Raw genomic sequence first — 27,495 nt, 5'->3', positions numbered from 1 at the left:
GGAGTTCTCAGGGCTACCAGCCTTACAGTAGAGGTTGAGTAGTATATTTTTCCTACATAAAAATAAAATAAATACAAAATTTAGTGATCATCGCAAGGGACATTTCAAATGTCTGGTTTCCCTGAGTCTCAGGTAATAGTCCTCTTATGGGATGATATTCTTTCCATTTCCTTTGATAACTTATAGTGAGTGTTCACCCATTGTGATTCTAAGCAGAGGATCTAGTACTTCCTGTGTACTGGTCACTGTAAGTGCTCTAGGTGGGAGCTCATTCATTCCCCATGTCAACCTTTGCTAGTGAGGAAACTAGGTCCAGTAACTAAGATTTCAGTAGCTGGCTGATATGTCACTGCTGTTTGGTAGCAGAGATAGCCCAGGAACCCAGGAGGCGTTGTGGCTCCTCTTTATCGCTCTCTTTACTGCTAAGCCCTGTGGGAGGAAATTTTCCATTTCCTAAAGTGAAGTCCAAAAGAGTTTACAGAGAAATTTCTTCCAAGACCATGGATTTCACCACATCCCATTTTCTCCTAAGTCTTTAAAGTCGCCAGTCTTTATCCAAAATAAAGTTGAACTTAACAAGGTACTTACTCAAGATTACCCATGTATCTCCAATTGTTATAACTCTGTCCAAAGTAAAAACCCTTGGCTCTAAGCAAGCCCATCTCTTTATTGTCCTCGAGAAGTGACCTGTTCCGCCCCTGTCAGGTTGCTCATAACCTGCTTGGTTTCCTAAGCACAGTTCAGATCTGTCCCGTGCATTCCTTGACTACTTTCATTCATATTGATCCTTCTTCCTTAAACACCATCACTTTTTGTCACTTCTCCATTTGACACCTAATCAGGTATTTCTGTATGCATACATATTTGTCTTGTTGTATACCCCATTTGCCAAAAAAGTTTGAGGACGTTTCCTAAGGTTGTTTAATATACACTTAATAGTGGATGGTGGGGAGGTGAGACAGAATTTATTGGTTGAAGAATTTTGAAGCTGGTCAAGGAAATGTGGTGCAGCTTTTAAGATGGTATTTCAGAGAAAAACTTGCAGCTGTCCTGAGACCTCATACAGACACACTGACCAATCCTTTTGCTATTGTTTTCTCTTCCTTCTTGGGGAAAATCAGCATTACTGTTTTTTATTCCCTATAAGCATTATAATCTAGTCAACTTCATTCAGTCCTGGATGATGGAGAATTCATAAAGCTTTATCAGCTCCAAAATGGCCTCGTTCCTCAAAGGTCGAAGCAGAGGTTTTATTGAAAATCATTGTTTAAAAGTTTCATGTGGTTCAAGTTAAGAGCTCATTTTTGTAAGCAACAAGAGTCATTTGCCAGGAACTTAAGTTATGTTCGTGTTTAAAAATGAGAAGTTTAAATCATCTGAGAATGCAAAGGTTGATTACATATGTTGTTTCACAGAGATATGAGCATCACTGAGTAAGTATAGTAAGTAAGAAATTAATAAATATCAGCCAAGTAGAGTAATTCGTTCTTTAGTCGAGAATTAGCTGTCAACACATAATTTTTTTCTCTGTATATAGGCCTGAGTCTTAAGATTTGAATAGTTCAAAGTTTTCTACATCAGGAGTGATCCTATTTCAGAAGAATGTCAGACATTTTCCAATGTAGTTTCTTCTTTATGGTATATTTCATTTCTCATTCCTACTTTCCTTTTGTTCTGTGAAAAATACTTCTTTCTCCTTTTGTTTTTTATAATTCTCTTGAATTTTAGAGTCTTGTTATACCTTCCAGAAGTTATTCAGTTTGTGTCTGGCGATTTTATTCCTTTCCCACAAATTGGGGAATTTTAAGTCAGGTTTTAATTTTTTTCCCCTTATATCTCTCCCTTTCTTCCATCTCTAGCACCACTGCGTTAATGCAAGCTCCATGTCTCTCAGACTTCTCCGGTTGCCTCCCTGCATTCATCTCTTGCTGTTCATTCTTTTGACTGTTATAAATAATGCTGCTATAAACATTTGTGTACAAGTTTCTCTGTGAACATATGTTTTCATTTCTCTTGGGTATGTACATACACATGTACACGTACCTACAATTGGAATTGCATACGGTAACTCCTCACTTTTTGAAGAAGTGCCAGACTTTTCCGAAGTGATTGTACCATCTTACATTCCCAACAACAGTGCATAAAGGCTCCATTTTCTCCACATCACTGCCAACACTTGTTATTTTTGGAATTTTTTTTTTTAATGGCATCCATAGTAATGGGTGTGAGGTAGTATCTCATTGTAGTTTTGATTTGCATTTCCCTGCTGATTAATGATGTTGAGAATCTTCTCATATGCTTATTGATCATTTGTAGATCTTTGGAGAAATATCTGTTCAAATCTTTTACCCATTTTTAAACTGGGTTGGCTTTTTATTGTAAGAGTTCTTCATATATTCCGGATACTAGTCTCCTATCAGATACATGATTTGCAGTATTTTTCCCCCATTTGTGAGTTGTCTTTTTCATTTTCTTATATCCTTTGAGGCTTAAAAAACTTCTAATTTTGACATTCAATTTATGTTTTTTTCTAAGAATTTTATACGTTCAGCTCTTTCATTTAGCTCTTTAATCCATTTTTAGTTAACTTTTGCTGCCGTCCATTCTTGCCCACTCCATTTAATTTTCCACACAAAGCCAGAATGATATTAAAACTTAAATCACATTGTGTCATTCCCCTCCTTCGAGCCTTCAGTAGCTTCCCATCATACAAAGAATAAAATCCAAACTCTTAGGCCTGTGAGAGGAGCCCCATGTGATCTGTCTGCACCCTGCCCACCTCATCATCCTTGTCTTGTATTCCTCTGTTCTTTGTTCACTACAGTCTCACCATGCTGGAGGCCTCCCGAGCGGCCCAAGCAGACCAGATCTTTTGCTATCTTAGGACCTTTGGTCATGCTGGTCCCTCTGCCTGCTCTGGTGTTCGCTGTCTTCATATAGCTGGCCCTCTGCACCCTCCAGTCGCCACTGTAGTGTCACTTCCTCAGGGAGGCCTTTCTGAGTACCCTTGCCGCAGGTACTCACTTGCCCACTGCTATGTTCCTTAAAACTCATAGCCTTCAGGAAAGGTAATTTTCATTGTCATTTGTTGTTTGCTGGCCTGTTTTCTCTTTCCCTCCCTGGAAGGTGAGCTCTGGGTAAGAATTGTCCCTGTTTGTACACCATTATGTACATGGTGCCTGGCAAAATGGACAGGCAGTAAATACTTTAGTGGATGAATGAATGAGGTCTCCAGTGTCTTTAAGGTATATTTTAGTTGATTATAAAATGAAAGATTATTTATGACGAATTAATGTAGTCTTCAAATTCTTCCCCATGTTTTTCTACATTTTGATGTTTATCTACAGTAGGATGGAGAAGGATGGAAAAATGGAACTTTGAATGGTTTTGTTTGTTTTGTCTACAAGAAGATGTAAACATTTCATTGGAAAAAGTGCAGTTTGAAATGATTTGCCAAGGTATTATTTATCTCAGGAACAAGATTTTTTTAAAAAGCTCCTACATCAGAAGTTCAGTTTACACAATGGTCATTTATTATGTATCTTTTAAATCATATAAGCCCTTTGTTTTCTTCTGCAACTATGACGAAGTTGTCTTACTGCACAACAGATAGGTTCACAACCATTGGTATATTGAGGTTAGATCTTAATATTGATAACACAACTGATAAAACACTTCAGTTGAATTTTACCCTGAAGTTAAGTATTCTTATTTTGTATTCAGAGATGGGGTAGGGGAAGGGCTGTGTATTGGCAAAGTACCTTTGTGCATCTGGACATTATACTGTGGCTGACTCTTAAACTCTGAAATCGAGATGTGTTTACTTTGAGGTAAGCACTGTCATGCATGTTGGTTTATCATGAGGACAACATTTTGTGACTAGTTTGGGGGAATAAGAGGAGGAATGTCCTTTTTAATTTGTTTGTTTTTGAAGGTCTAGCTCTATTTTGTTAATTTGGTTAATATTTGTCCCTTTTCTGAGACTCTAAGCTTCCAAAACAGAGTTTCCTGCATGTTAACTAAAGTGACTTCCTAAGTGATACTGAGGTGGAAAACAAGGTACGTGCTTTCAGTTGTGTACGAATGGCACACTTGACCTGCCTTGTTAGGAATATATTAAAGTTGCCATTAATGAAAATTCCTCTCCTTTAAAGTAGAAGTGAAATTCAGTTTTATTTTCTCCATTTATACATTTTCCCTAAATTTAGTCAGATTCATTGAGGAGAGATGTATGTTAATGTTCTCATGTTAAACGTAAAAAACCAGTAAATTTGAAACAAAACTAGCTCAAAGGTTTGGTCGTTTTTAACTAAGTCAAAACATAAAATGAATTGGAATTCGCATGGTAGAAAAAGCATGCTGGAAATAAGACAATAGGCATTTGGAAGCAAGACGATGAAACACTAAAACTTCCTTACAGATTTGGCTCATGCTGGCCGTCAGTAACTGACTGCCAATTTTCTTGTTTGTGTCAGCAAATTTTAAAACTTGATGAATATTAAGGTTTTTAGAATATTGGGCACTATAGGAATAAATAGAATAGTTCAGAGTATGTTTCTGAGCTGGTACACAGCTACTTTTCTCCTGCCTTTTTCTAAGTTGACCAAGTGAACCACTGATATAATCTGTTCGTCATTCTCTCAGATGACAGGTAATCTTGTAGCTAGTATTATAAAACATTCCCCATATGTATTATGTTATACCCTGATTAGACCTCTCCTACATTTAAAGGAGTTTTGGTTCCAGTTTTTTAGCAATGGAAGAAATAATTTGGACTGCTTAGAGATTCCTTGACTTTTAATGTGATATTATTTTCATGTATCCTGTCTTTTTTTGTTTTTTGTTTTGGTTGGAATACATTTATTTCATCTGTCTGTAAACAAGGCATTTAAGAGTTACGGCATTTTTTAAAATACATATTAAATCAGGTGAGTTAAACTGTAGGGAATTCCTAAACTGTACCGTTCTTGGTACTGCAGAGGCAAGGAAAGGACTGTCCACACTACTGTAGCTGTGCAGCTCTCTGGCTGGTGTGGAGTTCATTCCATCTACCTTGCTTAGTCTCCAAAATTCAACATAGGAATATCTTTGTTCAACTGCTCAATCTTACTATGGGGCTAGCAGTCCTCTCTGGGTCTCATGTATCTTTAGTTTGTTCTTTCTCTTAGTTTAGGAAATTAAGTTGTGCTTGAAAGTTGTCAGAAAGCAGCTCTGATGGAAAAAATATACGCAGGGCTTCAAGTTGGAGGATATCATTTTGACATACAGTTATTCAGCCACTTAAGTGCTGGTTACATGAAATAATGAATTAGTGCTTAACTCATAGTGTTATTGAGGGATTAAAGTGAAGAAAGGCACATGAAAGCACCCAGCTGCATGTCAAATTATAATTAAAAAGCAGTAACCACTGTTTAGTGGGCTCTCACTGCACTGCACCATCGCTAAACACATTACAGATTCTGTCTGATGGAATCCTCTCAATAACCCTGCGGAGTAGATAGTATGAAGTCCGTTCAACACAGGAGGAAGTTAAGAGCGCCAAGTAATATGCCCTAGGTCACACAGCTTCTAAGCGGTGACGTTGGGATTTGAATCCAACCTGTGGAAAGCCTGTGCATGTAAAACTGCTTTCTGTACTGTAGGTACCGATCAGTAAAATGGTCATTTCATTTGTACTGCTTTGAAGACTGATAAAACTGATTTTCCATGTTTGTTAACCAGTTGTGTTTTCTGTTTGTGGTGTGTCTGTGGATGTCCTTTGCCCATTTATCTGTTGGAATCTTTCCTGATTATCTCATGAATTTACAGAAACTCATCATGTATTAATTACATATTTAACCCATCTACTCTGACCATACTTGAGGCAGCAATTAACATTCATTTTCCAAGTCTACAAAATGTTATACTTGAACATATTTGAATATCTTACTCTGTACATGGATCCTTCACATTATCATTTTTCTTTAAGTTTATTCTGTAAAATGTATTAAAGGACTTTTATTCAGAGTCGTTATCTTATTTTGGCAACTATATACTGCATTAAGAAACAATGTGGTGTAGTCTAAACTGCAGGAGAGAACTTCTGTGTTGTATTATGTGCAGGTTGAATAGCTTCAGTTAACCCTTAGATCTCATATTAGGGGAGTAGGTCAAAAGCCATAAGAAAGAATTGCTTCTATTTTAAAAAACAATAATTTTATATTTGAGTACTCTTTGAAGCAGTCTGATAGCAGCCAACGAAGAATTAATGGTGCTGTTGAAAATATATCCAGTATTTCTCTCCTCAAAGCAAAGTCCCTGCATTCGTGAGGATGATTGCTCCCGAGGGCTCCTTGGTGTTTCACGAGAAAGCCTGGAACGCATACCCCTACTGTAGAACAAGTAAGTCTGGTTCCCAGAAACCGTTTCACCCTTCTACCCTGCGGCTAATGAGGAAAGGGACTGCGGTGCCCGCGCCTTAGAGAAAGGTAACACGAAGCAAGGCCTTCTTTGGGTTGTCGGGGAGTCACTGCACGCACTGGCAGAGAGGCAGCTGGGCTGGGTCCCGCCCCCAGGCCCTAGTGAGGGACACGTGTTCATTCCCAGATGACAGGCACCTTGAGGTCCTCCGTTGACCAAGCAGGCTCCACGGGGAGCAAATAAAAGGAATACAGAAACCTTAAAGGTCATTCTCATGCACAAGTGTCATTTGATGTAGTTTCAACAGTATTTTACTTGTATTGCCACATAGTAGAGGAAGAATATGACGGACAGACTCCTCAAACAGTTTCCTGTTGTTTGCTAAGTTAGCCTTATAAACGATGTTTTGCTTTTGTGACATTATTCTTTTACCATTGTTTTAAAATTAGATTATTGATTCCACAATCTAAAGTATCGTATAGTGTCACTGTTTAGAAGTTGTGTTTTGCAGATATAAACCAAATGTTCTGTGTTGGCAGGTAGTTTAATCTTTGTGACATTAAATATTGTGACAATTTTGGCTCCAATTAATATTCTGACATTTTTCCCCTTTTGTCGCCTACCTGTTCGTTATGCCTCAGTTGTAACGGTGAGTAAAACTCTTTTTGTGTCACATACTCTTCATCTATAAACTTTGCTTTATATAGTAATATTTTCAACTATTTCTTGCTCTTTTCTTAAAACTGCCCACTGCTGCATGGCTGCTCCTCGGTGCTCCTGGCAGCAGCTCGCGCTCCACCTCGTGCTCCATTGTTAAGGGGCTCTTTCCAGCCTTGCCTCAAAACTCTCCCTATTCACTTTATTTTGCTTCTGCTACTTCCTTTGAATGCCAGATTCACTCGCCAAACCTCACAGCTTCTTTACTATTAGCCCTGTGTGCTGTATGACAAGCAGGGTTGTTTACATTATTTAAAAGCATGCAGCAATTGGTTGGCCTGACAAGTCTGTAAAAGTAGGCAGCTAATGGTTCTTTGTCACTTGAGGACCAGTGTTCCTATGTCAGTCTTCCTATAGAGTCAAAGCATGGATACTTGTGCTGGGGAAAGCTCCTGCAGACATGAGCCCCAAGAACCAGTGGAAGATCACTATCATTTTACTGTTGTGTTTTCTGCAGAATGAATATATGAAAGATGATTTCTTCATTAAAATTGAAACATGGCACAAACCAGACTTGGGAACATTAGAAAATGTAAGTTTTGACTCTGGGCTTTCAGTGTAGAAGGCCCTGGAAATGGGAATACTGTAGTCATTTTGTCATCACCAAAGTGATGCCACCTGCCTTAGATGAGCACCTGGCCACACCGGGGTGTGTGTCAGATTGCGGTGAGGCAAGCACACAGCCAGAAACAAACGGGCCTTCCTTGTCAGTCCCTTGCCCTGGTGTGTGAGTGGACTTTGGTGAGGTTGCTGTTTTTATCATCACTTCTCTTTTCCTGGGACAGGGAGAGCATAGATAAAAATTCACAGATAATTTTTTTCATCTTTTCATCTGTGTATTTGCCAGAGCTGCTCTGCATAGCAAAATTGATTGCTTTAATTTTCACCTCCATTCCATTTTGCTGGAATATGGGTTGATTTCAGAGAAATGGCCAAAAGGCAGGAGGGAGAAGGTACTTTGACTGATTTACAGAAATGTTGACAAGCTCCTGCCTTTTACAAATTGGTGCACATTTATCCCTAAAGTAAATTACCAAAAACTCAGTTAAGACTCAGTGTAGTCATTAACTTGTAAGGTTTGGCAGGGAACTTGGGAGGGCATCTGGTATAGGTTGATGCCCTGGCCCAGTGGTTCTCAAAGGTGTGATCTCTGGACCAGCAGCAGCATCTGGGAACTTGTTAGAAATGCAGACGGCTCAGGCCTCACTGTATACCCACTGAATCAGAATCTCTGGAAATGGGGTCCAGCAGTCTATTTTCTGGTGGGCATTCCAGTTTGAGAACTACTGTTCTAACCTTATGATATGCTGTTATGGGAAAGTAAGTTTATGGTAATTGTTGTAGATTCTTTTCTCCCTGTGGTTTAATGTTATTGGTGCCAATCAGTAGAACTTTAATGATAATTTGTAGTATTTGACTTGAGTTTTTCTTCGAGATGATCATTTGACTTTTCACGTTTTTTTTTTTACAGTAGCTCTAAAATTTAGTCGAAATGAGATATTTTGGTATGCTTTAGTCTGTATGATTTAATTTGCCATTTTTAGTTTTCAAATGGGCGTATCTTTGGCAGTTTTTAAACAGTTCTTTATGGGTTCATAGATGGAGTTTCAGAAATAAATGATTGAACAACATGAGGTATAGAGGAATTGACATCCTACTGAAACTGAATAGCTTTAGGATAATCAAATACAGGAGAGGATTTAGACCATACAGTGCAGCCTCTTAAAATGTAATTATAATGTCACCTTCTGTTTGTCTAGGACTTAGAGGTTACAAGGACTTTGTCATGTACCATTTGGGTTAAACATAGGTCAGGTACATTTTTTGTATAAATCATCTCTAAGGGCTACCAGAAAATAATGGTGACAGATTTCTGTTAATTTGGCATTATCCCCTTCCCTCTCCCCCTCCCCCACCCCCACTTACTATTTGGGGTTACAGCGGTAAAAGATTTTGAGATCCCTCCAGCCTTCAGACAACTAATTTAATGAAATAGCAATTTGGATTTTTTTATTCCTCATAATGTACTCCGAGAGTCTAAAGATAAAAGATTATGTATGTAAGTGTAGTAGTTTTGCCTAACAGTTTGCTTTGTTTCCTTTCTCTTTGTCATATATAGGTACACGGTTTAGATCCGAACACATGGAAAACTGTTGAAGTTGTCCACATAGATATTGCAGATCGAAGTCAAGTTGAACCAGCAGTAAGTATGATGTACAACTTGATGACATTTTAACCTGTTGCCTTTTACATCTAAAAATTGTTTTATTTTTTTTTCTGGTATGACCTACCTTTCTACACTGAAATAAGCCTGGAACTTAGGTCTGGGTCCAAAAAGAGATCAGAGCAGCAAAAGAGATCAGAGAATAAGAGAGAAGGTGATTTGTTTTTTCGTGTGGATTTCACCTTTGTACAAGTGATCCCTCTGAGAAATACCAGTATACCCAGGATATACATAGGAGTTTGTTTTCATTGGGGGGGGGGAAAATAACATTATTTTACAAAAGAATTTTCTCTTGAGCTTCTTTAAATACTATGGGTCCCTTGTACATTTAAAGTCTGATTAAGAAAGCAAAAATTTAATTTACATACAAATTTTCAGTAATTCAGGGCTAAAGTTGTCATTTGTGGGAAATGGTTGATGGTAGAATATCCCAGTCTAACAGTTGTGTAGCTTTCTCTTTTGAGTCTTACTAGATGTAATTATTTGTACTCTAGACTTTTGACTTAATTAAAAAAAAATTTTTTTCCCCAAAAAGTAAGGACCCTTAGTCCTCACCCCAACCCCAGCAATTAAGACCCTTGTTATTACTTTGCCCCAGTTTATAAATGTGAACTCAGTTCTTGTAGTGTGTGGGGTACCGTTGTGGATTTTTTACGTGCTAAAATAACCGGTGGCCCTCTTCCTGCTCGTCTGGAGAACTAAAACTTTGCAATAAGAGTGGCAGCCCTTGGTTTGTCATGGCAAAGCATGGCACATTCGGTTAGGATCCCTTTCCATTTCATTTTTGTGCTTATTCCCTGAACTTGAGCAGTGTTGTAAGCTGAACAGAAATAACCCAGATAGTAAATGTCTGGTTTTGCCATTGAAATTGAAAGGTAAGCTTTCAAAAACAAAGGTTCGACCTTTTCTCAGAAATCACTGGGGTTGGGACTGCCAGCAGTGACCCTCTGCTAGGCCAGGTCCTGTTCTGTTTAAGGCTCCCTCCCCGATAAGAAGTGTGAGCACGGATAAGGGACTCTTGTCATAGAAATTCTTAAATTTTAGTCATGCTGTGATTTGAAGTTATTCTGTTTTAGTGCTATTTCCACCTCTGAAGTTATATTGGACTTTTTTATCCTTAGAAATGAATGTATGTTCTGTTTTAAAAACAACATTCAGGTGTCTGTTTGGCCCCTTTATCTCTCTTTATCTCTCTTGGTATCTCTTCCAGCCATGAGTTCATGTGTGTTAAAGAGTGTGGTGATAGGGTGAAAGATCACTGGGAGTGGGTCACTGATGGCTAGGTCAGGGTAGCTCAGATGCCTGGAGCAGCAGTGCTGCCCACCGGGATTGGGTGAAGGCACTCGGATTGTATTGCGGGTGTTTGACTAAGTTGTGCTGGCCAAGCAAAACGGTCCAGTCTTGTGGCTCAGAGGTTTGCATTCCACCTTGTTCTCCAGCAGAGCACAAGGCACCTTTCATTTTGCCGGGGGCACAAGAGTAGTTCTTTGTTCCTGTCCTCAGGCTAAAATGGGCTCCCAAACAATGTTTGCAGGCAACAGTGCAAGGGGAAAGAACAGTTCAGGCTGATTGTGCAAGAGCCCTGGAGGCCCTCATTCCCTTCCTTCCACCGCAGCCTCACCTCCAGAGAGGAGGGAAGGCACTGCTGGCCCGGGATGCACGATAGCAGCATTGCCACAGGGGCTCTGGCTGGAAGGCACCACAGTGCAGAGGCTCAGCAGGTGGCTCTCTTTTTGGAAGGATGTGTGTGTGGGGTGGGGGGGGATAGATAGTGAGAGAGAATGGATTGGGCCCAGATGAGAGGGGTCTGCATTGTTGAGTCCATGGTGCTGTCACTGAGAACATACACTCTGAAACTAGATGGGCTTCAGATTCAAATTCTGAGGGCTTGCTACCTACTGGCTATTTAGTTACTTAACCTCTCTTCCTGATTTATGTTGTGAAAAATGGGGCTGATTATCTCACAGGATTAAATTTGAGCACTTAGAGCAGTGCCTGCTTTAATAAATGTTCGCCATTATTGTCATTATTCTTAGCAGGAGTTCTTAGAATCTGTACACCAAGCATTGTTTGGGGAGTGAATAAGTGTTCACATATGTATGTGTGGTTTTGTTTTTCACCGTTCATAGCTCCTGTTTTCCAAGTTACACCTTAAAGATTAGTTTAAAGTTTACTGAATTCACAGTACCTTTTTTTATTGTAATAAAATACACATTAGATTTACCACTTCAAACATTTTAAACGTGCAGCTCAGTGGCGTTTAATACATTCACAGTGTTGTACAACCATCATCACCATCTAGTTCTAGAACATTCTCACCTCCCTGAAAGGACACCCTCTACCCATCACTCCTCACTGCTCCCTCCCCCCAACCTTTGGCTACCACTAAGTGTTTTCTGCCCCTATGGTTTTACCTGTTTGGGATATTTTATATAGATGGAATCATAGCAATATCTGGCATTCTGTTTGTGGCTTCTTTTACTTTGGTATAATGTTTTCAAGGTTCATCCACCTTGTAGCATGTGTCATTTTGTCATTCTTTTTCATGCATGAAGAATAGTCCAGTGTATGAATACCATGTTCTGTTTATGCATTATTCTGTTGGTGGACATGAGGGTTGTTTCCACCTTTTGGCGATTGTAAATAGTGCTACTGTGAACATGTGTGGCACAGTAGCTTTTTGTTTGTGTGTTTTCTCAGTTGTGGAAACTACAAGTACAAATGATATCGTGTAGGGATTCTCAAAACCTTTTGGCATTAAAAAAAAGAAAGAAAGAACCTTAACATGCATATTTTCTGCTATAAAAGGAGAGAGGGGAACTCTGTGTGGTGGGAGGTGAGGGTGCCCTTGCAAGTTTGGGGCTTGGGGTGAGGGGCAGAGCACTGAGCTGCCTGGGGGCATGTGAAGGCTGAGGTGGGTGGAGCACGGGGAGTCATGGGGCTCGGGCTCTGCCTCTGCCTTCTGCACAGCCTCCTCCTTCCCCTCTGCTGGCACAGATGGTTGCCCCACTCTCTCCCTTCAGGTTCCACCCCCATCTGCTTGGCCTCCACTAGTTAATGTTTGCATTAGGATTAGCTCCTATTGCAAACACCTGGACCACCTGGCTCTCCTTACTTCTTGCCAGATCCAGTTTGGTTTTCTGTTGAATTAATTTGTTCCTTTGATTCTGCACTTTCATGTTCCTTGGAAATTATAGCCCACTGTGTCAAAGGAAGCTTTAAGAATGCACTTGCATTTCTGAAATGGCCATGTTGTCATAGCAGTCAACTCATATCATGGGGCTCAGTCTGTGCTGCTGGCATAGCCCCCGGTAGCTCCTCAAGATGGTACAGTACCCTCAAGAGGCTTACACTCTGGGTGAGACAAACCCCGTACAGTGAAATAGTTAACAAATGGTGGGGGTGTGTGCTTGGTCCAGAGTGCATCAGGATTTCAGAGAAAAGAAATGATCTGTGAGGACAGAGGTCTGAAAAGACTGAGGAAGAGTCATAATATGATGACAAGTAGCGTTTTGATGGGTGGAGCGGTCCACCCCCACTCTCACTGCAGTTTTCCCTCTTACCCGCGTTGCTCTGATGTATGTTTGTTTGTTTTTTTCTCTCCCTTCTAAATAGAAATTGAACCCCAGAGGGAAGAATCTTTGTACTGTTAACCCTTGCTTCCCCAGCTCCTAGAACAGTGCCTGGGCTGTAATAGGTACTCAGTGAATGTATGTTGAATGAATGAGTGAATTGCAGGCAAGCAGAATATAAGCAGAGGTACAGGTGCGTTATCCAACGCTGAGGGAGAGGTTGGAATAATAGAGTTGAAGGGGGAACCTTAGCTACCTAGGCCTCAGTGCTTTCAAACTGTGCTTTGCAGAACCGTAAGTTTCTTGGAAACCACTCTGGTTGTTAGGACGAGTGCCTAGAGCATGGGGCTGGGAAGTTCCCTCTGCCCCTCTCCCAGCACAGTTCTGCATGTCTTACACTAGTCTTCACCATACGATTTACTTTGAACACAGTTCTGCAGCTACACATAGTTTGGTTTCAGGGCTAAACAGGGAGGTCCTATTGTACAAGTAAGGAAACTAAGGCCAGATAAACTGCGTTTTTCTCAAGGTCGTTGAGCTGATGCCTGAAGTGGAAATTTTAACTCAGTCCAGTATTCTTTCCACTGACTTGACTCCTTCCGAGCAGAGGCCCTGTCTGCTTTGTCTCTTTTCAAGCTGCCACTTGAGCACTGTCTTCCTCTCCTCAAGCTGGTCTGCCACTGGCCACGTCACACTTCTTGTTCTGGCCTCCCTTCTGGGAACCTTCCTCTCTGTCCAAAGCCTGTGTGTCCTGCAGGATCTGCCTCCGGGGGATTTCACTTTCGTTGGCATCAGTTTTCCCCTGTGCTGAGTTTCAGCTCTTGTTCATTTCTTTGCTGTGTCTTGTTCTGTGTTCAGGAACCCATCCCCTCTTCACAGAGTGGTGACTTGTGAATAGGTGTCAGATGAACCTGATGAGCTTGAGGGCAATGAAGAAACTAACCTGTAACACCTGGGTTGGCCGGGGGTGAGGAATCAGGCACTCACATACATTCCCTGTGGGCGTGTAAGTCGCACAACCTCTGTCGCAGAATTGCAAATGCACGTGCCTTTTGCCCCAGCAAAATTCCACTTCTAGGAATTGGTCCTACTCAATGTGAAGTACCAAATGTATAAGCATAAGATTTTTATAAGGAAACAGTCTCAAGTCTTAAATGTTTCTCCATCGATGGGGAGCTGATGAAAAACGTGGTTCCACCCGTATGGTGGAGTTCAGTGTAGTCACCAGAAGGGAGTGAATCTTTTGTACTGATAGGTTATCCTTTCCAATATAATGTGGAGGGAAAAAGATAATATCTATATGCATGTATTTGCTTGCTTACGTATAGAGGTCAAGAAGTGTGTATAAGATGGTGGTGACAGTGATTCTTCAGCAAACGGGAGCAGCTAGATTAGATGGCAGGGGGATGGGGTAGAAGAGTCAGGGTCTGGCAGAGACATGCCCAGTGGACTGGGGGGGGGATGTTCTCACTCAGTGTTCAGTTTTCTGTTGCTACGTGACAGATCACCACAAACTGAGTTGCCGTGTAATGTAACCTAATCAAAGAAATGACAGCCCATCACCTTTGCCATAGTCTCTTGGTTAGAAGCAAGTCACAGCTTCCACCTGTTCTCAGGGGAGGAGATTACACAAGATTGTGACTCACTGGGGGAAAAGGGTCATCTTAGGATACGTCTGCCATACCAGTGGCCAATTTTTAGTACCTAAAGTTTGCTCTTTAAGGATTAAAGTGATGCTAGAATTGGGAGCTTGGTTAACTGTGCATGGGCCAACGAGGTGGATTTTCAGTAGGGAGACCTGAAGGTGTAGTCACCTCTCCATGCTCAGCCTGGCACCTTAACTCCTGGAGGTTTTAGTCTCAGTCTAATTCCTTGGTTTTTATTTTGTTTTTAATGAACTCTGGTTTTACTTGAATGAGCTAAATTTTCTTAAAACGTCTGAAATGGTTGAATTTCTGTCCTGCATATTACTTGCTTTAAAAGAAGTAAAAACAGTCGAAGAAGAAGTAAAAACAGTAAAAGAAGTAAAACAGTAAAAGAAGTAAAAACAGTAAAAGAAGTAAAAACAGTATTTTGAGAGGATAAGTAGTCAACTCTCCCAAATCAGGACAAATGTGAAATGGTTGGGAGTTAAGAAACCAGGAAGTTGGAAGTGAAGCTTGAATCTTTTTACTCCACCTGGTGGAGGGTTTCTGTCACTGCAGCTGGATTTAATACAAACACAGCCCTGAACGTTATTCTAGTTGAGAGTAACTGTTGACTGCTTTTAGCGTTTAACTCTCTCTGCGGTGTTGCTCTCCTTGTAGACTTGCTGGGTTTTGGTCATGCTTATGCACTGTACTTCACCATGCATAGAAGGGATGTGATTAGACCCACAGTGTAACTGAATACTTGGGTGGATGCTTTGACATATTTACATAATCGAAGGATGACATTGTCAAACTAACTCTAGGAACAAGGAGTTGTAAAAACTGTCACTGTGATGCAGAGTCACAGAGTAATTTGCTACAGAAATCATATATACATTTAAATTTATGGGTTATTTGGTTTTTTCCTTGATGACTTATGGGAAGTCTGCATAGGACTGTTACTATAGCCACCATTCTCTGGTATTTTCTAGAAGATAACAGCACTGCCTAATGAAACAAGCTGAGCAGTCTGAGATTTCTGCTTAAATGTCCCCACCCAATTTCTTTTGGCTACCATGCAAAACGGATTTCTTGTTTTAGTGGAAAGAGGCATTGGAGTGAAGTATTAAGATGTTATATCCTTTTAGAGGGAAGGCTCCTTCTGCTTGTAATTGCAGCAGCCACTGAGCACAATCACGTTCCATCAGAACACACCCCCTGCCCCCACATCTCCTCCATCCCCTCAGCTTCTTGCCCCTCCCCCATTTCAAATATAACCCAGCTATCACTCTTGAAAAGCCTTCCTCAGTAAATTGGGTGCCCCTTGGGGGCCTGGACTGTACTGATCATGTCTGTGTTTCTAGGACCTAACAAGATGCTCAACGCCTGACATGCAGAGAGCTCTTCAGTAAAGGTTTGATCAGTCAAAGAGAATTTGCAGATTTTTTCCTCTGTGGTGTGAAAAAAAAAGCAGGGCAATGGGGAGACAGTTTGGAGGAAATGAAGTTTTTATTGTTCAAATATTAAATGGACAAATGCTACTTTAGCTCCTTCTGTACTAATTCTGGATCATGAAGTATATGTGATGTGCCTTCAGTTCTAAAAACTGTGTCCTTTCTGAATGAGCAGATGCCTTTCTGTCAGATTAAAAAGTGTTTCAGTTAGATCAGATTGTAAGGAGGAGTCGAGGTGTCCAGCGTAAAACACCAGAATACAAGTTTTAAAGTATTTTTAATTTCTAAAGTCGCTGTTGATACATAACCACAATAAAAAGTTGAGAATTCTTTAAATGTCCTGATGAAATGCACATGCATATCTTCAACTCATTTCCAAAATATACACAAATGAGTCAGTTGACATCTGCTTCTGCTTTTTTTTAAGGTATGAATTTGAATCTGGCCCCTTTTAATCATCTCCAGCACTTTGTCTAAGTAGCTTTCCATGATTTGTATACAAAAGTCACTTCCCAGGAGAGGAAGAGTCTTTAAAGTGTAAGCCGAAGTGTACACATGATTAACATCAGAGAGACCTTCGTTTTTGGAAGTAATTTGAAAGAAAATGAGCACAATTTAAAAAAAAGAAAAGAAAAGAAAAAGAAATTGGAACCACATTTTAGGTATTTATGTGTAACCGGGAAAGGATTGTATCAGCCTTCCTCTGTAGTCTATGCTTCCTCTGAAGTACATGCTATGGGACTTTATTTTTATAATTTATAATTTTTTTTCGTGGAAATAAATGTTCAATTCAAATTTTTAAGGCTCACAGGTCTAAAATTGATAAAGCTGAACATCTGCTTTTTAGATGTCAGTAATAAGCAAATATTAATGGCATAAAAGTTTGGGAGATATAGTTGAAAAATATAGATCTATGCCAAATTAAAATGCATCAGGTTTAAAGAGAGAATAATTTTTTTTCCCTTTTTCATCATCTTAGGGTATATTAATTAAAGGTGAAAGATTTTTCCCAAATGAGGCATTTCAAAGCCAAGAGTTGCCCAGTTTTTAACCTTAGTATTGTTTCACTGAAGATGGTATTCCTAAAAGGAAGAGACACACAAGCTAGAAACTCACATGCCATATTGTTTCTGGGTCACAGAAAGGATGTGCAAGGTGTGGTCTGATTGATCAGATCCTTAGTGGAGACTCCTCAAAGAGCTCAGAGGGGCACTTTCATTGTGAGTGACCCAGGAAGCTCGTGCTCTTAAGATAAATCTCAGATTTCATACGTATCTCTTCCTTCTTCTGTCCTTTTTAACCCCCCTCTGCCCCATTTGTTACTTTCAGGTCCTTATCCTTACATGCTCATGAGTATAATTGCCTTGGTTGCCGTGTTGTGTTTACCCCAAGTCCTTTTTTTTTCCTCCACATTTGCGATTGTCCCCGCCCCGGGAAGTGGTGGAGAGGAGGTATCTCACACTCTGGACTCAGAGCTCTATGCCTTCAGCCCTGATGCCTGCCCCCAGTAGCCAAACCTCCCTCCCTGGGCTGTGCTCCTTGGGTCGCCACTGTTGGACTCCAGACGGCTCTGTGCCATCTCCTTCCAGTAGAAAACTTCTCCTGAGCAGCTTTTTCAACAGGAGCTCCTGGAGCAAAGTGTGGCTCCCCTCACTAGTCCCGCTTCTTTCCTTGCTACCCCAAGGGACACGGGAACTCCCAGGTGAGAGGCCAGGGCTGCTCATAAAGTTCACTCCCTCGTGGGGCCTGGAACCCCTCTGCTCCGTTCCAGCCTATGTAGTTTCCCCACTTGTTTGGGCTCCTTTGGAGAACACCCCCACCACGGCCACAAGGCCGTACATGTGTGGATCTCAGTTGTGGCTGGATCTGCCCACTGGTCCAGTTCTCTGAACGTTCTTTAGAGGTTACAAGCTTCTTTTTAGGGCCCCTGAGGCCCTCTGGGGAACGTTGTGGCTAAGTCCTAAGCTAGGACTTTGGCCAAAACGCTTTCCTTTTAAGCAAGGTCTGCCCGTGGGCAGCTTGTTAGAGATGAAAATTCTCCTCCTCCCAGGTCAGAGCCTTCCAGGCCCTGGGCTGTCTCTGTCCAGCTCTTTAGGTGATTTCTGCTCACTCTTGGGAAGTGCTCTAGTATGCTGTTACTGGTCAACATTGTAGAGGGGGCACTCTCCTTCTAGGATTTTGGAAGCAGAAGGAACCTCAACTGGAGGCCATGGTCCCAAAACATTCACACCAGTCGCTAATTTTACTGTTCAGGAGTTTCAGCTCAGGGAAGTGCTGTAACTTTCCCGCAAGCCACGTTACCAATGGACTCAAAAGCAGGGCTGCTGACTTATTTTTCTAGAACATCTCACTGTATGCTGTTCCTTCCTTTGCATTATGTTGATTAAGAGCATTCTCAATTTATTTAAAACAAGCAAGTGCTGGCTCTTCCATCCATCTTCTCTTGCCCCCCGAAATAGCAGCTTTCGTCGTGGCCTTTGTTACCTCCATCCATAACTGCTAAACTCGGGCATATTTGGAAATTTGCATACATACAACAGAATAGAAGGATTGGAGACCCTAAGATGTCTTTTGGTATGCGTACTTACAGTGAGCACCACTCATATATTTTCATGTTCATTTAGCAAACATTTATTGGAACTTGCTATTTGCTCTGTGTTGGCGTGGTAAATATTTTTCCAGATAAACTAATAATTGTATCTGTCTGAAGAGCCTGCAAGATTCTTAATCAAAAAAAAAAAAAAAAAAAGATTCTTAATCAGTGAACATGTTAAAAGTGTTTCTAAGTGACTTGGAGTTCGTTTTTTCTGATTGTGTAGTCTGGTGGTGTCGAGTGCCCTCCACCAAAGAGCTTTTTTTCTCACAACTGATAGAGACCAGTGCTGGGCTCCAGGGTGCCTGCAAAGTCCGGGTTCAAAGGCTGACAAGATGGTAGATTTGGAGTGTAGTACTTTACTAAATGAAGAGCCCCCACCGTTTAATTGCGTATCCAAAGGCAGTAATGGGATTGCTGGGCTCATCCAATCCACTTGTAGGAGTCCCGTGGTAATGGTGGTCTCCAGGAAAATGAATTGGCTTTTAAAGTTTGTGCTTTTTGCTTGTTCTTTCCAGCACTGACCATTTGTTCTCCGGTTATGATCCATTTGTTTGGCGAATGTGTTTTGGTGGGCCCGTTTTAGTTGAGAGCAGAAGTACGCTAAGCTGTATCTGATTTTCTGAAATCTTGGTTGCCTTTGGAAATGAACATGTAAGACTTGCCTTTTCCACCCACTTAGCTGTTGTCACTTTGAACACCATTCCATTATTTGAGTATTGAACAATCTGGCACTTCATAATTGTTTTAAACCATGAGTATGTATTGTTTTAAAGTTACTGCTCGTTTTAAACATACTTTTTTCCTAAATGTCAGCCATGGAAAGCTGATGAAACTTGGTTTCATTTATTTAGGCATGTAAGTTTTGGTCACACTTTTAAGCAGTGCTTGTTTCTTGCGCTCTAGGAAGGATTCGGGCATATCTTTTCTTTTGATCAGACATTCTGTGAGACAGTACCCAGATGTTACACATTTGAGTAGATAGTCTTGGCAACATATGCTTTATTGCACTGCCTTTAAAAAAAAACTTCATAATTTTAAAGAAATGTAAGAATCACAAAATATGCTTTCTAAATAATCTTTATAAGATTAAAATTTTTTCTCTTTAAAATCAGAAACATGAAATTCGACTGGAAAAAGTTAAATATTTGATCAGACCATATGAAATTGTTAATATTTGTCAGCTTTTGAGCCACAAAAGTGACACTTTTGGGGTCAATCTAATAGACTTCAGAATTAACCACTGGTAGCTGATAACCCTAAATGGTCAGCGCTGACCGTCACTCCATTGTTGCCCACAGCTTTCACAGAGCGCCTGCATCTTAGATGTTACTTTTGTTCCAGCTGTTGCCTCTCACTTCCTAAGAAGGGCTTTCTGCCTCCCAGAGCTGTGGCTGCCCCATTCTTCAGCCGTGAAGAGAGCCTTTGTTTATTGGAAGTCTGTGGCCGGGCTCCAGCAAGTGCGAGGAGCCTGTGGTTGCCAGATGCTTCAGGTCTCCTTGGCATGAGCAGACACTCAACCCAGTAGAGTACCTCTCCCTTCTGCCACTAGAATGAACCTAGACACTCATTTCTATCTTGAAAGGGTGTAACTTATCCCCGGTATATGTGCAAGAGCTCCAAAAGCTCTTTATTAAAGTGTGTGCATCATAAAGAGGTGAGAGCTGTGATCCAGCTCCTGACTTGTAGTAGTAGCCTCCTTGACCTCTGGAAACTAAAACAGAACAACTCAAGTACAGGTTTTGAGGTAGTGGTGGTTTTGCTTTTGCTTAAGAAACTTCACTTGTCAAAGGCTTATCTCGTCTCCCTTCGCTGTGCTGTGAAGCAAATCATTGTCAAGATCCTTTTTGTAGTGAGTTACAGAGGGTGTTTTCTTTTCTCCATTCTCAAAGAAGATATAAATAAGTGTAAGCATGGTTCTTATTAAAAAGAAATGTGAAAATGTTTCCCACTTTATTCTGCTGCCTTACATGGTCAAGTACTCTGGAACACTTAGATTTGCATCCAGTGGTGGATTTAGAGAATGTCCTGTGTATTTGAAGGCATAGTTGGATGGCAGTGCCCTCTTGTGGGAAAAGAGCACATTGCTTATTTCATGCTTGCTTAAATCTTAGCAAGAATTTTAAAATTTCTCTGAAAACTCTGTGTGTACAAGCTTATGTTGCGGAAAATACTTTTTCCACTAGAACCTGTTATTGGTATTTACTTCTAATCTCTTCCATGATTTCAAAGTAAAAAAAGGGAGGGTGGTGGAGGTGGTCAGGTGTGAAGTAGTTCCTAGGGGGGAGAAATTGTCTGGTAAGAGTTAGAAAATGGGTTTTTTTGAGCAGCTAACGGCAGATATTTTTAAAGAAATTAGCATAAACAGCTCCAAATCAAGTTTTTAAAGTCTGTTCCTTATAAAAGCCCTTTTCAGCAGTGTAAAGCCCTCAAGGAGAGGTTCTCTAGACCGAGTGGGAGTAAACATCCCTTAGGGTACTTGAGTCTTATCAAGTGATGAAGTGTAATCACATCACATTTTTGCAGTAAAGTTTCCTGGTGCCTGGGTGTCCACAGAGCAGCATCTGAGTCCCGGCTCTGCTCAGCCACCGTGAACTTGGGCAAGGAACTTCACTTCCTCACCCCCAGTGGCAATGTTAGTAACTTTGTTCCAAGGTTGTGAGGGTTAACTAGGAGGAAGTGTGTGCCTGGAACATAAGTAAGTTTTCCTAAAATGGTAGCAAGAATGATGCTGCTTATCAGATTTTGCTCTTGCTGTTAAAAAAAAAAAAAAGTTAAAATTTTTTCTGCAATTATTTCCCATTTAGTGTTTGTTAAATTGGTGCTAATGGAATTAAGGGGGTCCTGGGATTTAGATGCAGCTGTGCCTGAAGCCCAAATCATGAACCAAAATGGACATTTTACTGGAGAGGGCTCACCCTGTGAATTTTCAAAAGGACATTCCCATTTTAGTGTAAGGAATTTGATGTAATATGTTCTGTGATCTACTGTCATTTAAGGAAATAAATGCATTTATGTTAAGCAAAACTTTCCTAAACATATTGTTTATGTTTTAGGCATACGCAGTTTAATTTTAAAATATATATTTAACAATCATCTTTAATAAAACTGACTTGTTGGTATGTTGAAACTTATTTCATTGGTTTTAAGAGTTTAAAATGTCTTCATTTTTAAATGCTATACTATATAAACATATAATAATAAATATAATGTAACAGTAACAAATATATTGTATATTTGTGTATGAAACACAGGCTTATCCAAACCAGTAGCCTACTGACCCCTGAGAGGAGGGCTGGGGAGTACCCTCCAGCCCTGGGCTCTCCAGGAACCCAGCCTCTGGAGCCCAACTATTTAGTTTCCCTGCCAGGTTGTAGGAGATGGAGACTGTCACATCAGGCTTTTGGTTGTAACTTCTTTTCGTAACCGAAATTCTGAGTTTTTTTCTCTTTCTCTATCAATTTGCAACCTTCCAAAGGCTTTGGGGGTCTGCCTTCATAAACATGACAGTGTTGGCAGGCTCTGGCTGTGATTCGGACAAGATGAGAAGGAATGGAGGAGGTGATTACTCTAGCTGTGCTCTAGCCCAGCAGTGCTCTAGGCTGTGGCCACCTTTCAGCACAGAGCTCTGCTGACAGCGTCTGTCCTCCTCCCCTGTCCGCCAAGCTCGCCCACCCCAGGTCTCTGTGCAGCATCTCTATGAGATTGAAAAGATTACAAGAAAGTGTTCTGTTTGGGTGTGTAGGTTTGACTGCATTTCTCAGTTCTCAGGGCAGTTGTTTAAAAATTCAGCTTTAAAGATTCATTGGTGGAAAGCCAGTAAGGATTAATGAGAGTGTTGAATTAGAGAATATTTTTTAATGCAGTTTTGTTCCTCTGAGGTACATTCAGTAACAGAAACTAGGCCAACAAGTTATTGACAATTAGTGGTCCTTTGGGAATCTGCTTTAATGAATAGATAAGAATGATTTGTAATTAGCATAATAATTATATGCAAATGAATGCTTCTGAATTGCTCTAAAACACTTCTGAACTGTTTAAACAGCCCTCCTGAGATCTTGTTACTCTATTAATTTGTGTAGCAAATCTTTTTTTCATAGATCATACAAAGATAAACTTCAGTCTAGCCCCTGTCCGAATTATTATGAATTCCAAGGTGGTAGGACCTGAATTAATGAGATTTACTTATACTACATTAATGGTACTCTATGGGAACCTGAAAGGGTGAGGAGTCACTGGGGAGATGTGATTAAAAATAGGAAAGAAAATTGCTTATTTGAAAATAACTGTTGAAATGAGTTTCTTAAACAAGTTAGTAAATGTTTTCTCTTTACACCTCTGTTACTTGCAAAATTTAATGCAAACTTTTTTTTTTTTTTTTTTTTTTAAATGGACTTCCCTTTTAGAGTCTGGCTTGAGTTTTCTCAGCTCCAGTTAGCTATGCACTGGGTCAATGGTGATAGAATCTGGGAACTCCTTTTTTCTAAGTGCCACAGTACTGGAAAATACAGGGCAGTGCTAATAAATGATGATGTTTGTTTATCTACATGTTTAATTCAGCTCTTTCCCCCATCCTGGTCTTTACTTTTAGGATGTGATTAGAAGAAATAAGCTTTGCTAAGTTGAGCAGCAATACCTGTGCATTTTAAACTTAATGATTATCTTTGAGCTATTTGAATAGACACCTAATTAATCATCTTGTGCTAAAGGAAGGCATTTTACAGCAGGCTGCAGGATCCTAATATCTCTCTCAAGTTTTTGTTTACCCTGTAGAATTGTTTCTCTTTGGGGAGAGCAGGTGTCAAGGAGTTGCTAGTGCATGTGGATTGGGCACTCTTTTCCTTTCCTTAGTTTACTGTAACCTCACCTGTGGTAACCAGGCATGGTTCTTTAAGCAGTTTCTGGTATCTGGAGCTCATCTCAATTTTTCCACAAGCTGTTAAGAAGCTCTTACCAGCCTACCCCCATCACCTCCTCACTCCCCCATTTATAATCATGAGTTCAGTCTGGCTCTAGGACATTGGGTTGGCTCAGCACAGATTTTTTACTTGCATTTTGGGGGACAGCCACTATGCTAAAAGATTCATAAAACTAATTTTTTTTTTTTTTTTTTTTTTTTTTTGCGGTACGCGGGCCTCTCACTGTTGTGGCCTCTCCCGTCGCGGAGCACAGGCTCCAGACGCGCAGGCTCAGCGGCCATGGCTCACGGGGCCCAGCCGCTCCGCGGCATGTGGGCTCTTCCCGGACCGGGGCACAAACCTGTGTCCCCTGCATTGGCAGGCGGACTCTCAACCACTGAGCCACCAGGGAAGCCCCGTAAAACTAATATTCTTTGTCTTCAAAATGAATCTGGTTTCTGTTGAGAGTTTCTATTGAGAACTGTAGTGAGTAACAGATGTACACCCAAGAGGTAGCCCAACTTTTGTATTCCAGTGACAGAAAACAGTTATTTATAAGAATTTAATTAATGTATTCTGTGGCTCTAGCATGGAGTCTCAGTAACCCATTTATTTACCATATTTTATTTTATTTGTTCTCCAAAGGGTGTCTTGACTTGCCTTTTTTACTTAAATAAGAGTTTTCAATTAAATAGAGCTGTATTAACACTTATCTGAATCTACCTTATGCTGATACCATTGTGTTTTTCTGTTGTTCAGGCGCTAGCATTGGTGGAGCAAGCAGTGTCTGGGGACATTACACCTAACTTGATAATGATGGTTTTACTAAACCCTTCCTTATCCTGGCCAGGCCTCTGGGCATTATACAGACAATTAAAATTTGATCATAAAAATTTTTAAACACAGTGCACCTTAGCAATAAGATTTTTCTACTTTTAAACATGATTTTAAAACTCATTTTAAAAATACATTTCCTTGGCCTAGTGAATTTGCTTTCTTTTTTTTCCCAAGGATTACAGAAAGTGCATAGCAAATTCAGCCTTCAGAATACCCAGGAGCTGAAGACTCAAGTAGGCTACAGCTGTCTTCACCCACAGTATTCTAAAAGAACTAATGAGATGAGAAGTCTGCAGCTGGTGGCAAGCACAATAAACCATGAGCCAAGGGCTTCTCTTCATCAGAGCCTCCCCTTTCCCCACGGGATCCCAAAGGAGACAGAATACTAACAAAGCCAGCAGGCTGTCTCATTCCACACTATTGCTCATTTGCAGCTATAATTGGTAGCGGAGGTTGCATTCTGTATGCTGAAACTGTCATACATGAAGGAATATATTTGTTCATTGTGATACGGATATAAATCGGCCAGTTTTCATATACAGAAAGACCAAACTAGCTACCCAACAATAAAATTGTAGCAAAAAAGATACTGTTCAAAAAATTAAATGTTTGTTATAGAGATACAAAACTGAGGTTGTTAAAACCACACCTGCTTCCTGCTTTTTAATATCTTGCTACTTAATTCAACTGATTAAACATTTACGTATTCAAACTAACATTAAAAAGCACAAAAAAATTCCTAGGTTTTGACAAGATGCATTATCCTCATCTGTCAAGGTTAAGGTGCTATTGTTAATAATTGGGTTTTGTTGCATTTTCAGTATATCCTTAATGTTTGCTGCTTTGTATTCAAGAGAAAAAAGTGGAGAGGGAAGACTTAGCTTTGGAGATATATGTATATATGTGTATGTGTGATATTTTATATGCACACACTCATGCCTTATAGGAAAATCCACTTTGGTATCTCTGGTGCTGCTGCTTCTTGGTGTTTTTGAAATGTGTTTTGCTTATCTGGCTTTTGTGGACACCTTTCTGCTGTCCTCCTGTGTGCTGGACTAGAATGAGCCCAGGACAGAGGGTAAGAAGGCTTGTGTTCAAGTCCTCAGGTAGGTGAGCCATTGCCACCTTCTTGTTAGACTGTGGTTTCCTCATTTGTGAATTGAAGCGACTTGGGTGGTCTTCAAGGTGCAGTTCACCTCTATAATTTTGTGAATCCGTAGTTCAGAAAAGTTATCCAGTGAACAGCACTAATGATGAAGGCTCGGAAATAAACTTTCAGGATCAGTATATTAGGTCCAGAGTGGAGAACTTTCAAAGTGTTACTCCATGTTCTTCAGTTAATGAATCTATGTCAGATAAGCATTGAAAATCCCTTAAGGTGTCGCCATGGTATGGAGCTGGGTGGGGTTAGGAAGGAGAAAGGAGTGTTGTCCAAAAGTCCATCTAATCCAACGGCTTACGTTTTCACATTCACTGGTGCTGTAATCATGCTTAGACCCAGCTCCTGGGGTGAGTCACCCCTTAATTAGTTTACCTCTACATGAAAATAATTTATGCTGGTACAATTTTTAGACCAAGCTCGCTTTTCTTAAATTAGTTCTGCCTTGGTTTATGTACTACCCTTATTGTATACTGTCAGCCCTACTGATACGTGTGTACACTTTGTTTTGTGGATTTTGCTTTTTCTTTCTCTTGGAGCTGGTGAGTTTAGCATCCTCAGAGATAGTTCTGCAGTCTCTATTTCGTCAGATTTGTCTTCCAGTTGTGGCATGTTTTATTGGCTTAGTGTTTTCCTTCTTAATGGTACATAAAATAATGGAGCATCCTGTAACTGGCAGCCTCTTAGATTCAGGAAATGTGGTGTTTACTATTCAACTCATGCCAGGCTCCATAATATCTTCGATTTTGTAAAAAACAAAAACTTGAGCATCATGCCCCCAGTAAGGTCACACCCCAGTTAGTAAAAAAGAAAAAAGGAAGTATTTTTCCTTCAAATGGGATGAACTGTTAAATGTTAAACACTGGTCAGACCTCTGGGCATTATACAGATAATTAAAATTTTATCTTCAAAAAATTTAACACAGTGTTCTTTAGCAGTAAGATTTTTCTACTTTTAAACATGATGTTAAAACTCATTTTAAAAATACATTTCCTTGGCTGGTGTCGGTTGGTTTCAATTCTTTCTATAACTCTCCTCTCTATTCTCTGTTGGCAGTCAACATGTAGCCCCTGGGGTTTCGATTACCGTTTCTTTGTCTCTCTTGCTTTGCTCCCAAGCTAGACTGATTTTCTAGGAGCCAGAACCAGGTGTTGGCTCTCCTTGTGTCCTTAGATCCCTTAGACTGCCTCTTAGCTTAGCATCCTGTGCACTGCATGGTGCATATGTAATGCACCATTTCTGTGATGGCTGTTCAATAAATAGACCTTGAATCGAGGGAGAGGATGTCAAAAGTGATTATTTGATATAATGTTAAATATTTTCAGTTTTGGAGGAAACTGAGCTTATCTCTGGGTTTCCAAGCCTCTGACCTAGAAGAAAAAGGGGTTACAAGTATTTGTTAGTAGGACAGCTGATTTCTCACTGTGAATCCAGGTCTTGAGATCACCTGTACAGTTGATTCTTTTCTCGGTCAGCAGTGAAGTTGTTAATTTTTAGGGTGCGGTTCTAAATTGGAATTTAAGAATTCATGTTAGCTGACAGTAATTGAACTTTCTGCTGATGTGCCCAGACACACCAGCTAACTCCAGTTGTCTGACTCCTTGCAGTTGGCTCATCCCAGTTTGTCATTCCTGGACAGTGCTGACTGACCTCGTGCCTGTAGCTGCGCCATGTTGCGTATTTTAGCAGTAAGGCTCAGCATGGCCAGCCGAGTTTGCCTGCGTAATCGTCTTAACCCTCTGGGGGACCTTTTTGTAGCTTCTTAGAAGACAGCGGTTAGGAGTTCAAGGTCACACATTTGCCCAGTTATCTTTCTTTAAAGTTTTGTTGTCTACCCGAACCTCACTCTTCTCCTTCCTCATGTAATTTATTTATAACTTTCTCTTTAGGAATTATTAACATGTCATATGCATTTACTGAATAACTGTTGAGTCTTGATTGGCTGCTTCTCAGCATGTTTTCTTTGATTTTGAAAGTTTGTATTATGCCTTGGCATGTGTTCAGTGCTTGCACT

General features: G+C 40.4%; 1 protein-coding gene across 2 annotated transcripts in view; it reads left to right on the top strand.

The window, feature by feature from the left end:
* The window catches only part of PITPNB (phosphatidylinositol transfer protein beta), a 61,912-nt gene that overhangs the window by 11,657 nt on the left and 22,760 nt on the right, over nt 1–27,495 (top strand). For both annotated transcript variants that reach the window (XM_082667691.1, XM_082667692.1), the window contains exons 4-7: nt 6,290–6,381; nt 7,041–7,048; nt 7,574–7,648; nt 9,236–9,319. In XM_082667691.1, the coding sequence (XP_082523817.1) occupies nt 6,290–6,381; nt 7,041–7,048; nt 7,574–7,648; nt 9,236–9,319 (259 nt within the window). The remainder of the gene's footprint in view (nt 1–6,289; nt 6,382–7,040; nt 7,049–7,573; nt 7,649–9,235; nt 9,320–27,495) is intronic.

The sequence above is a fragment of the Grampus griseus genome (genome assembly GCF_964374135.1).
Source record: "Grampus griseus genome assembly, chromosome: 12".
NCBI lineage: Eukaryota > Metazoa > Chordata > Mammalia > Artiodactyla > Delphinidae > Grampus > Grampus griseus.
The sequence above is the reverse complement of the archived record's forward strand: the minus strand, read 5'-3'. Positions and strand labels throughout refer to the sequence as shown.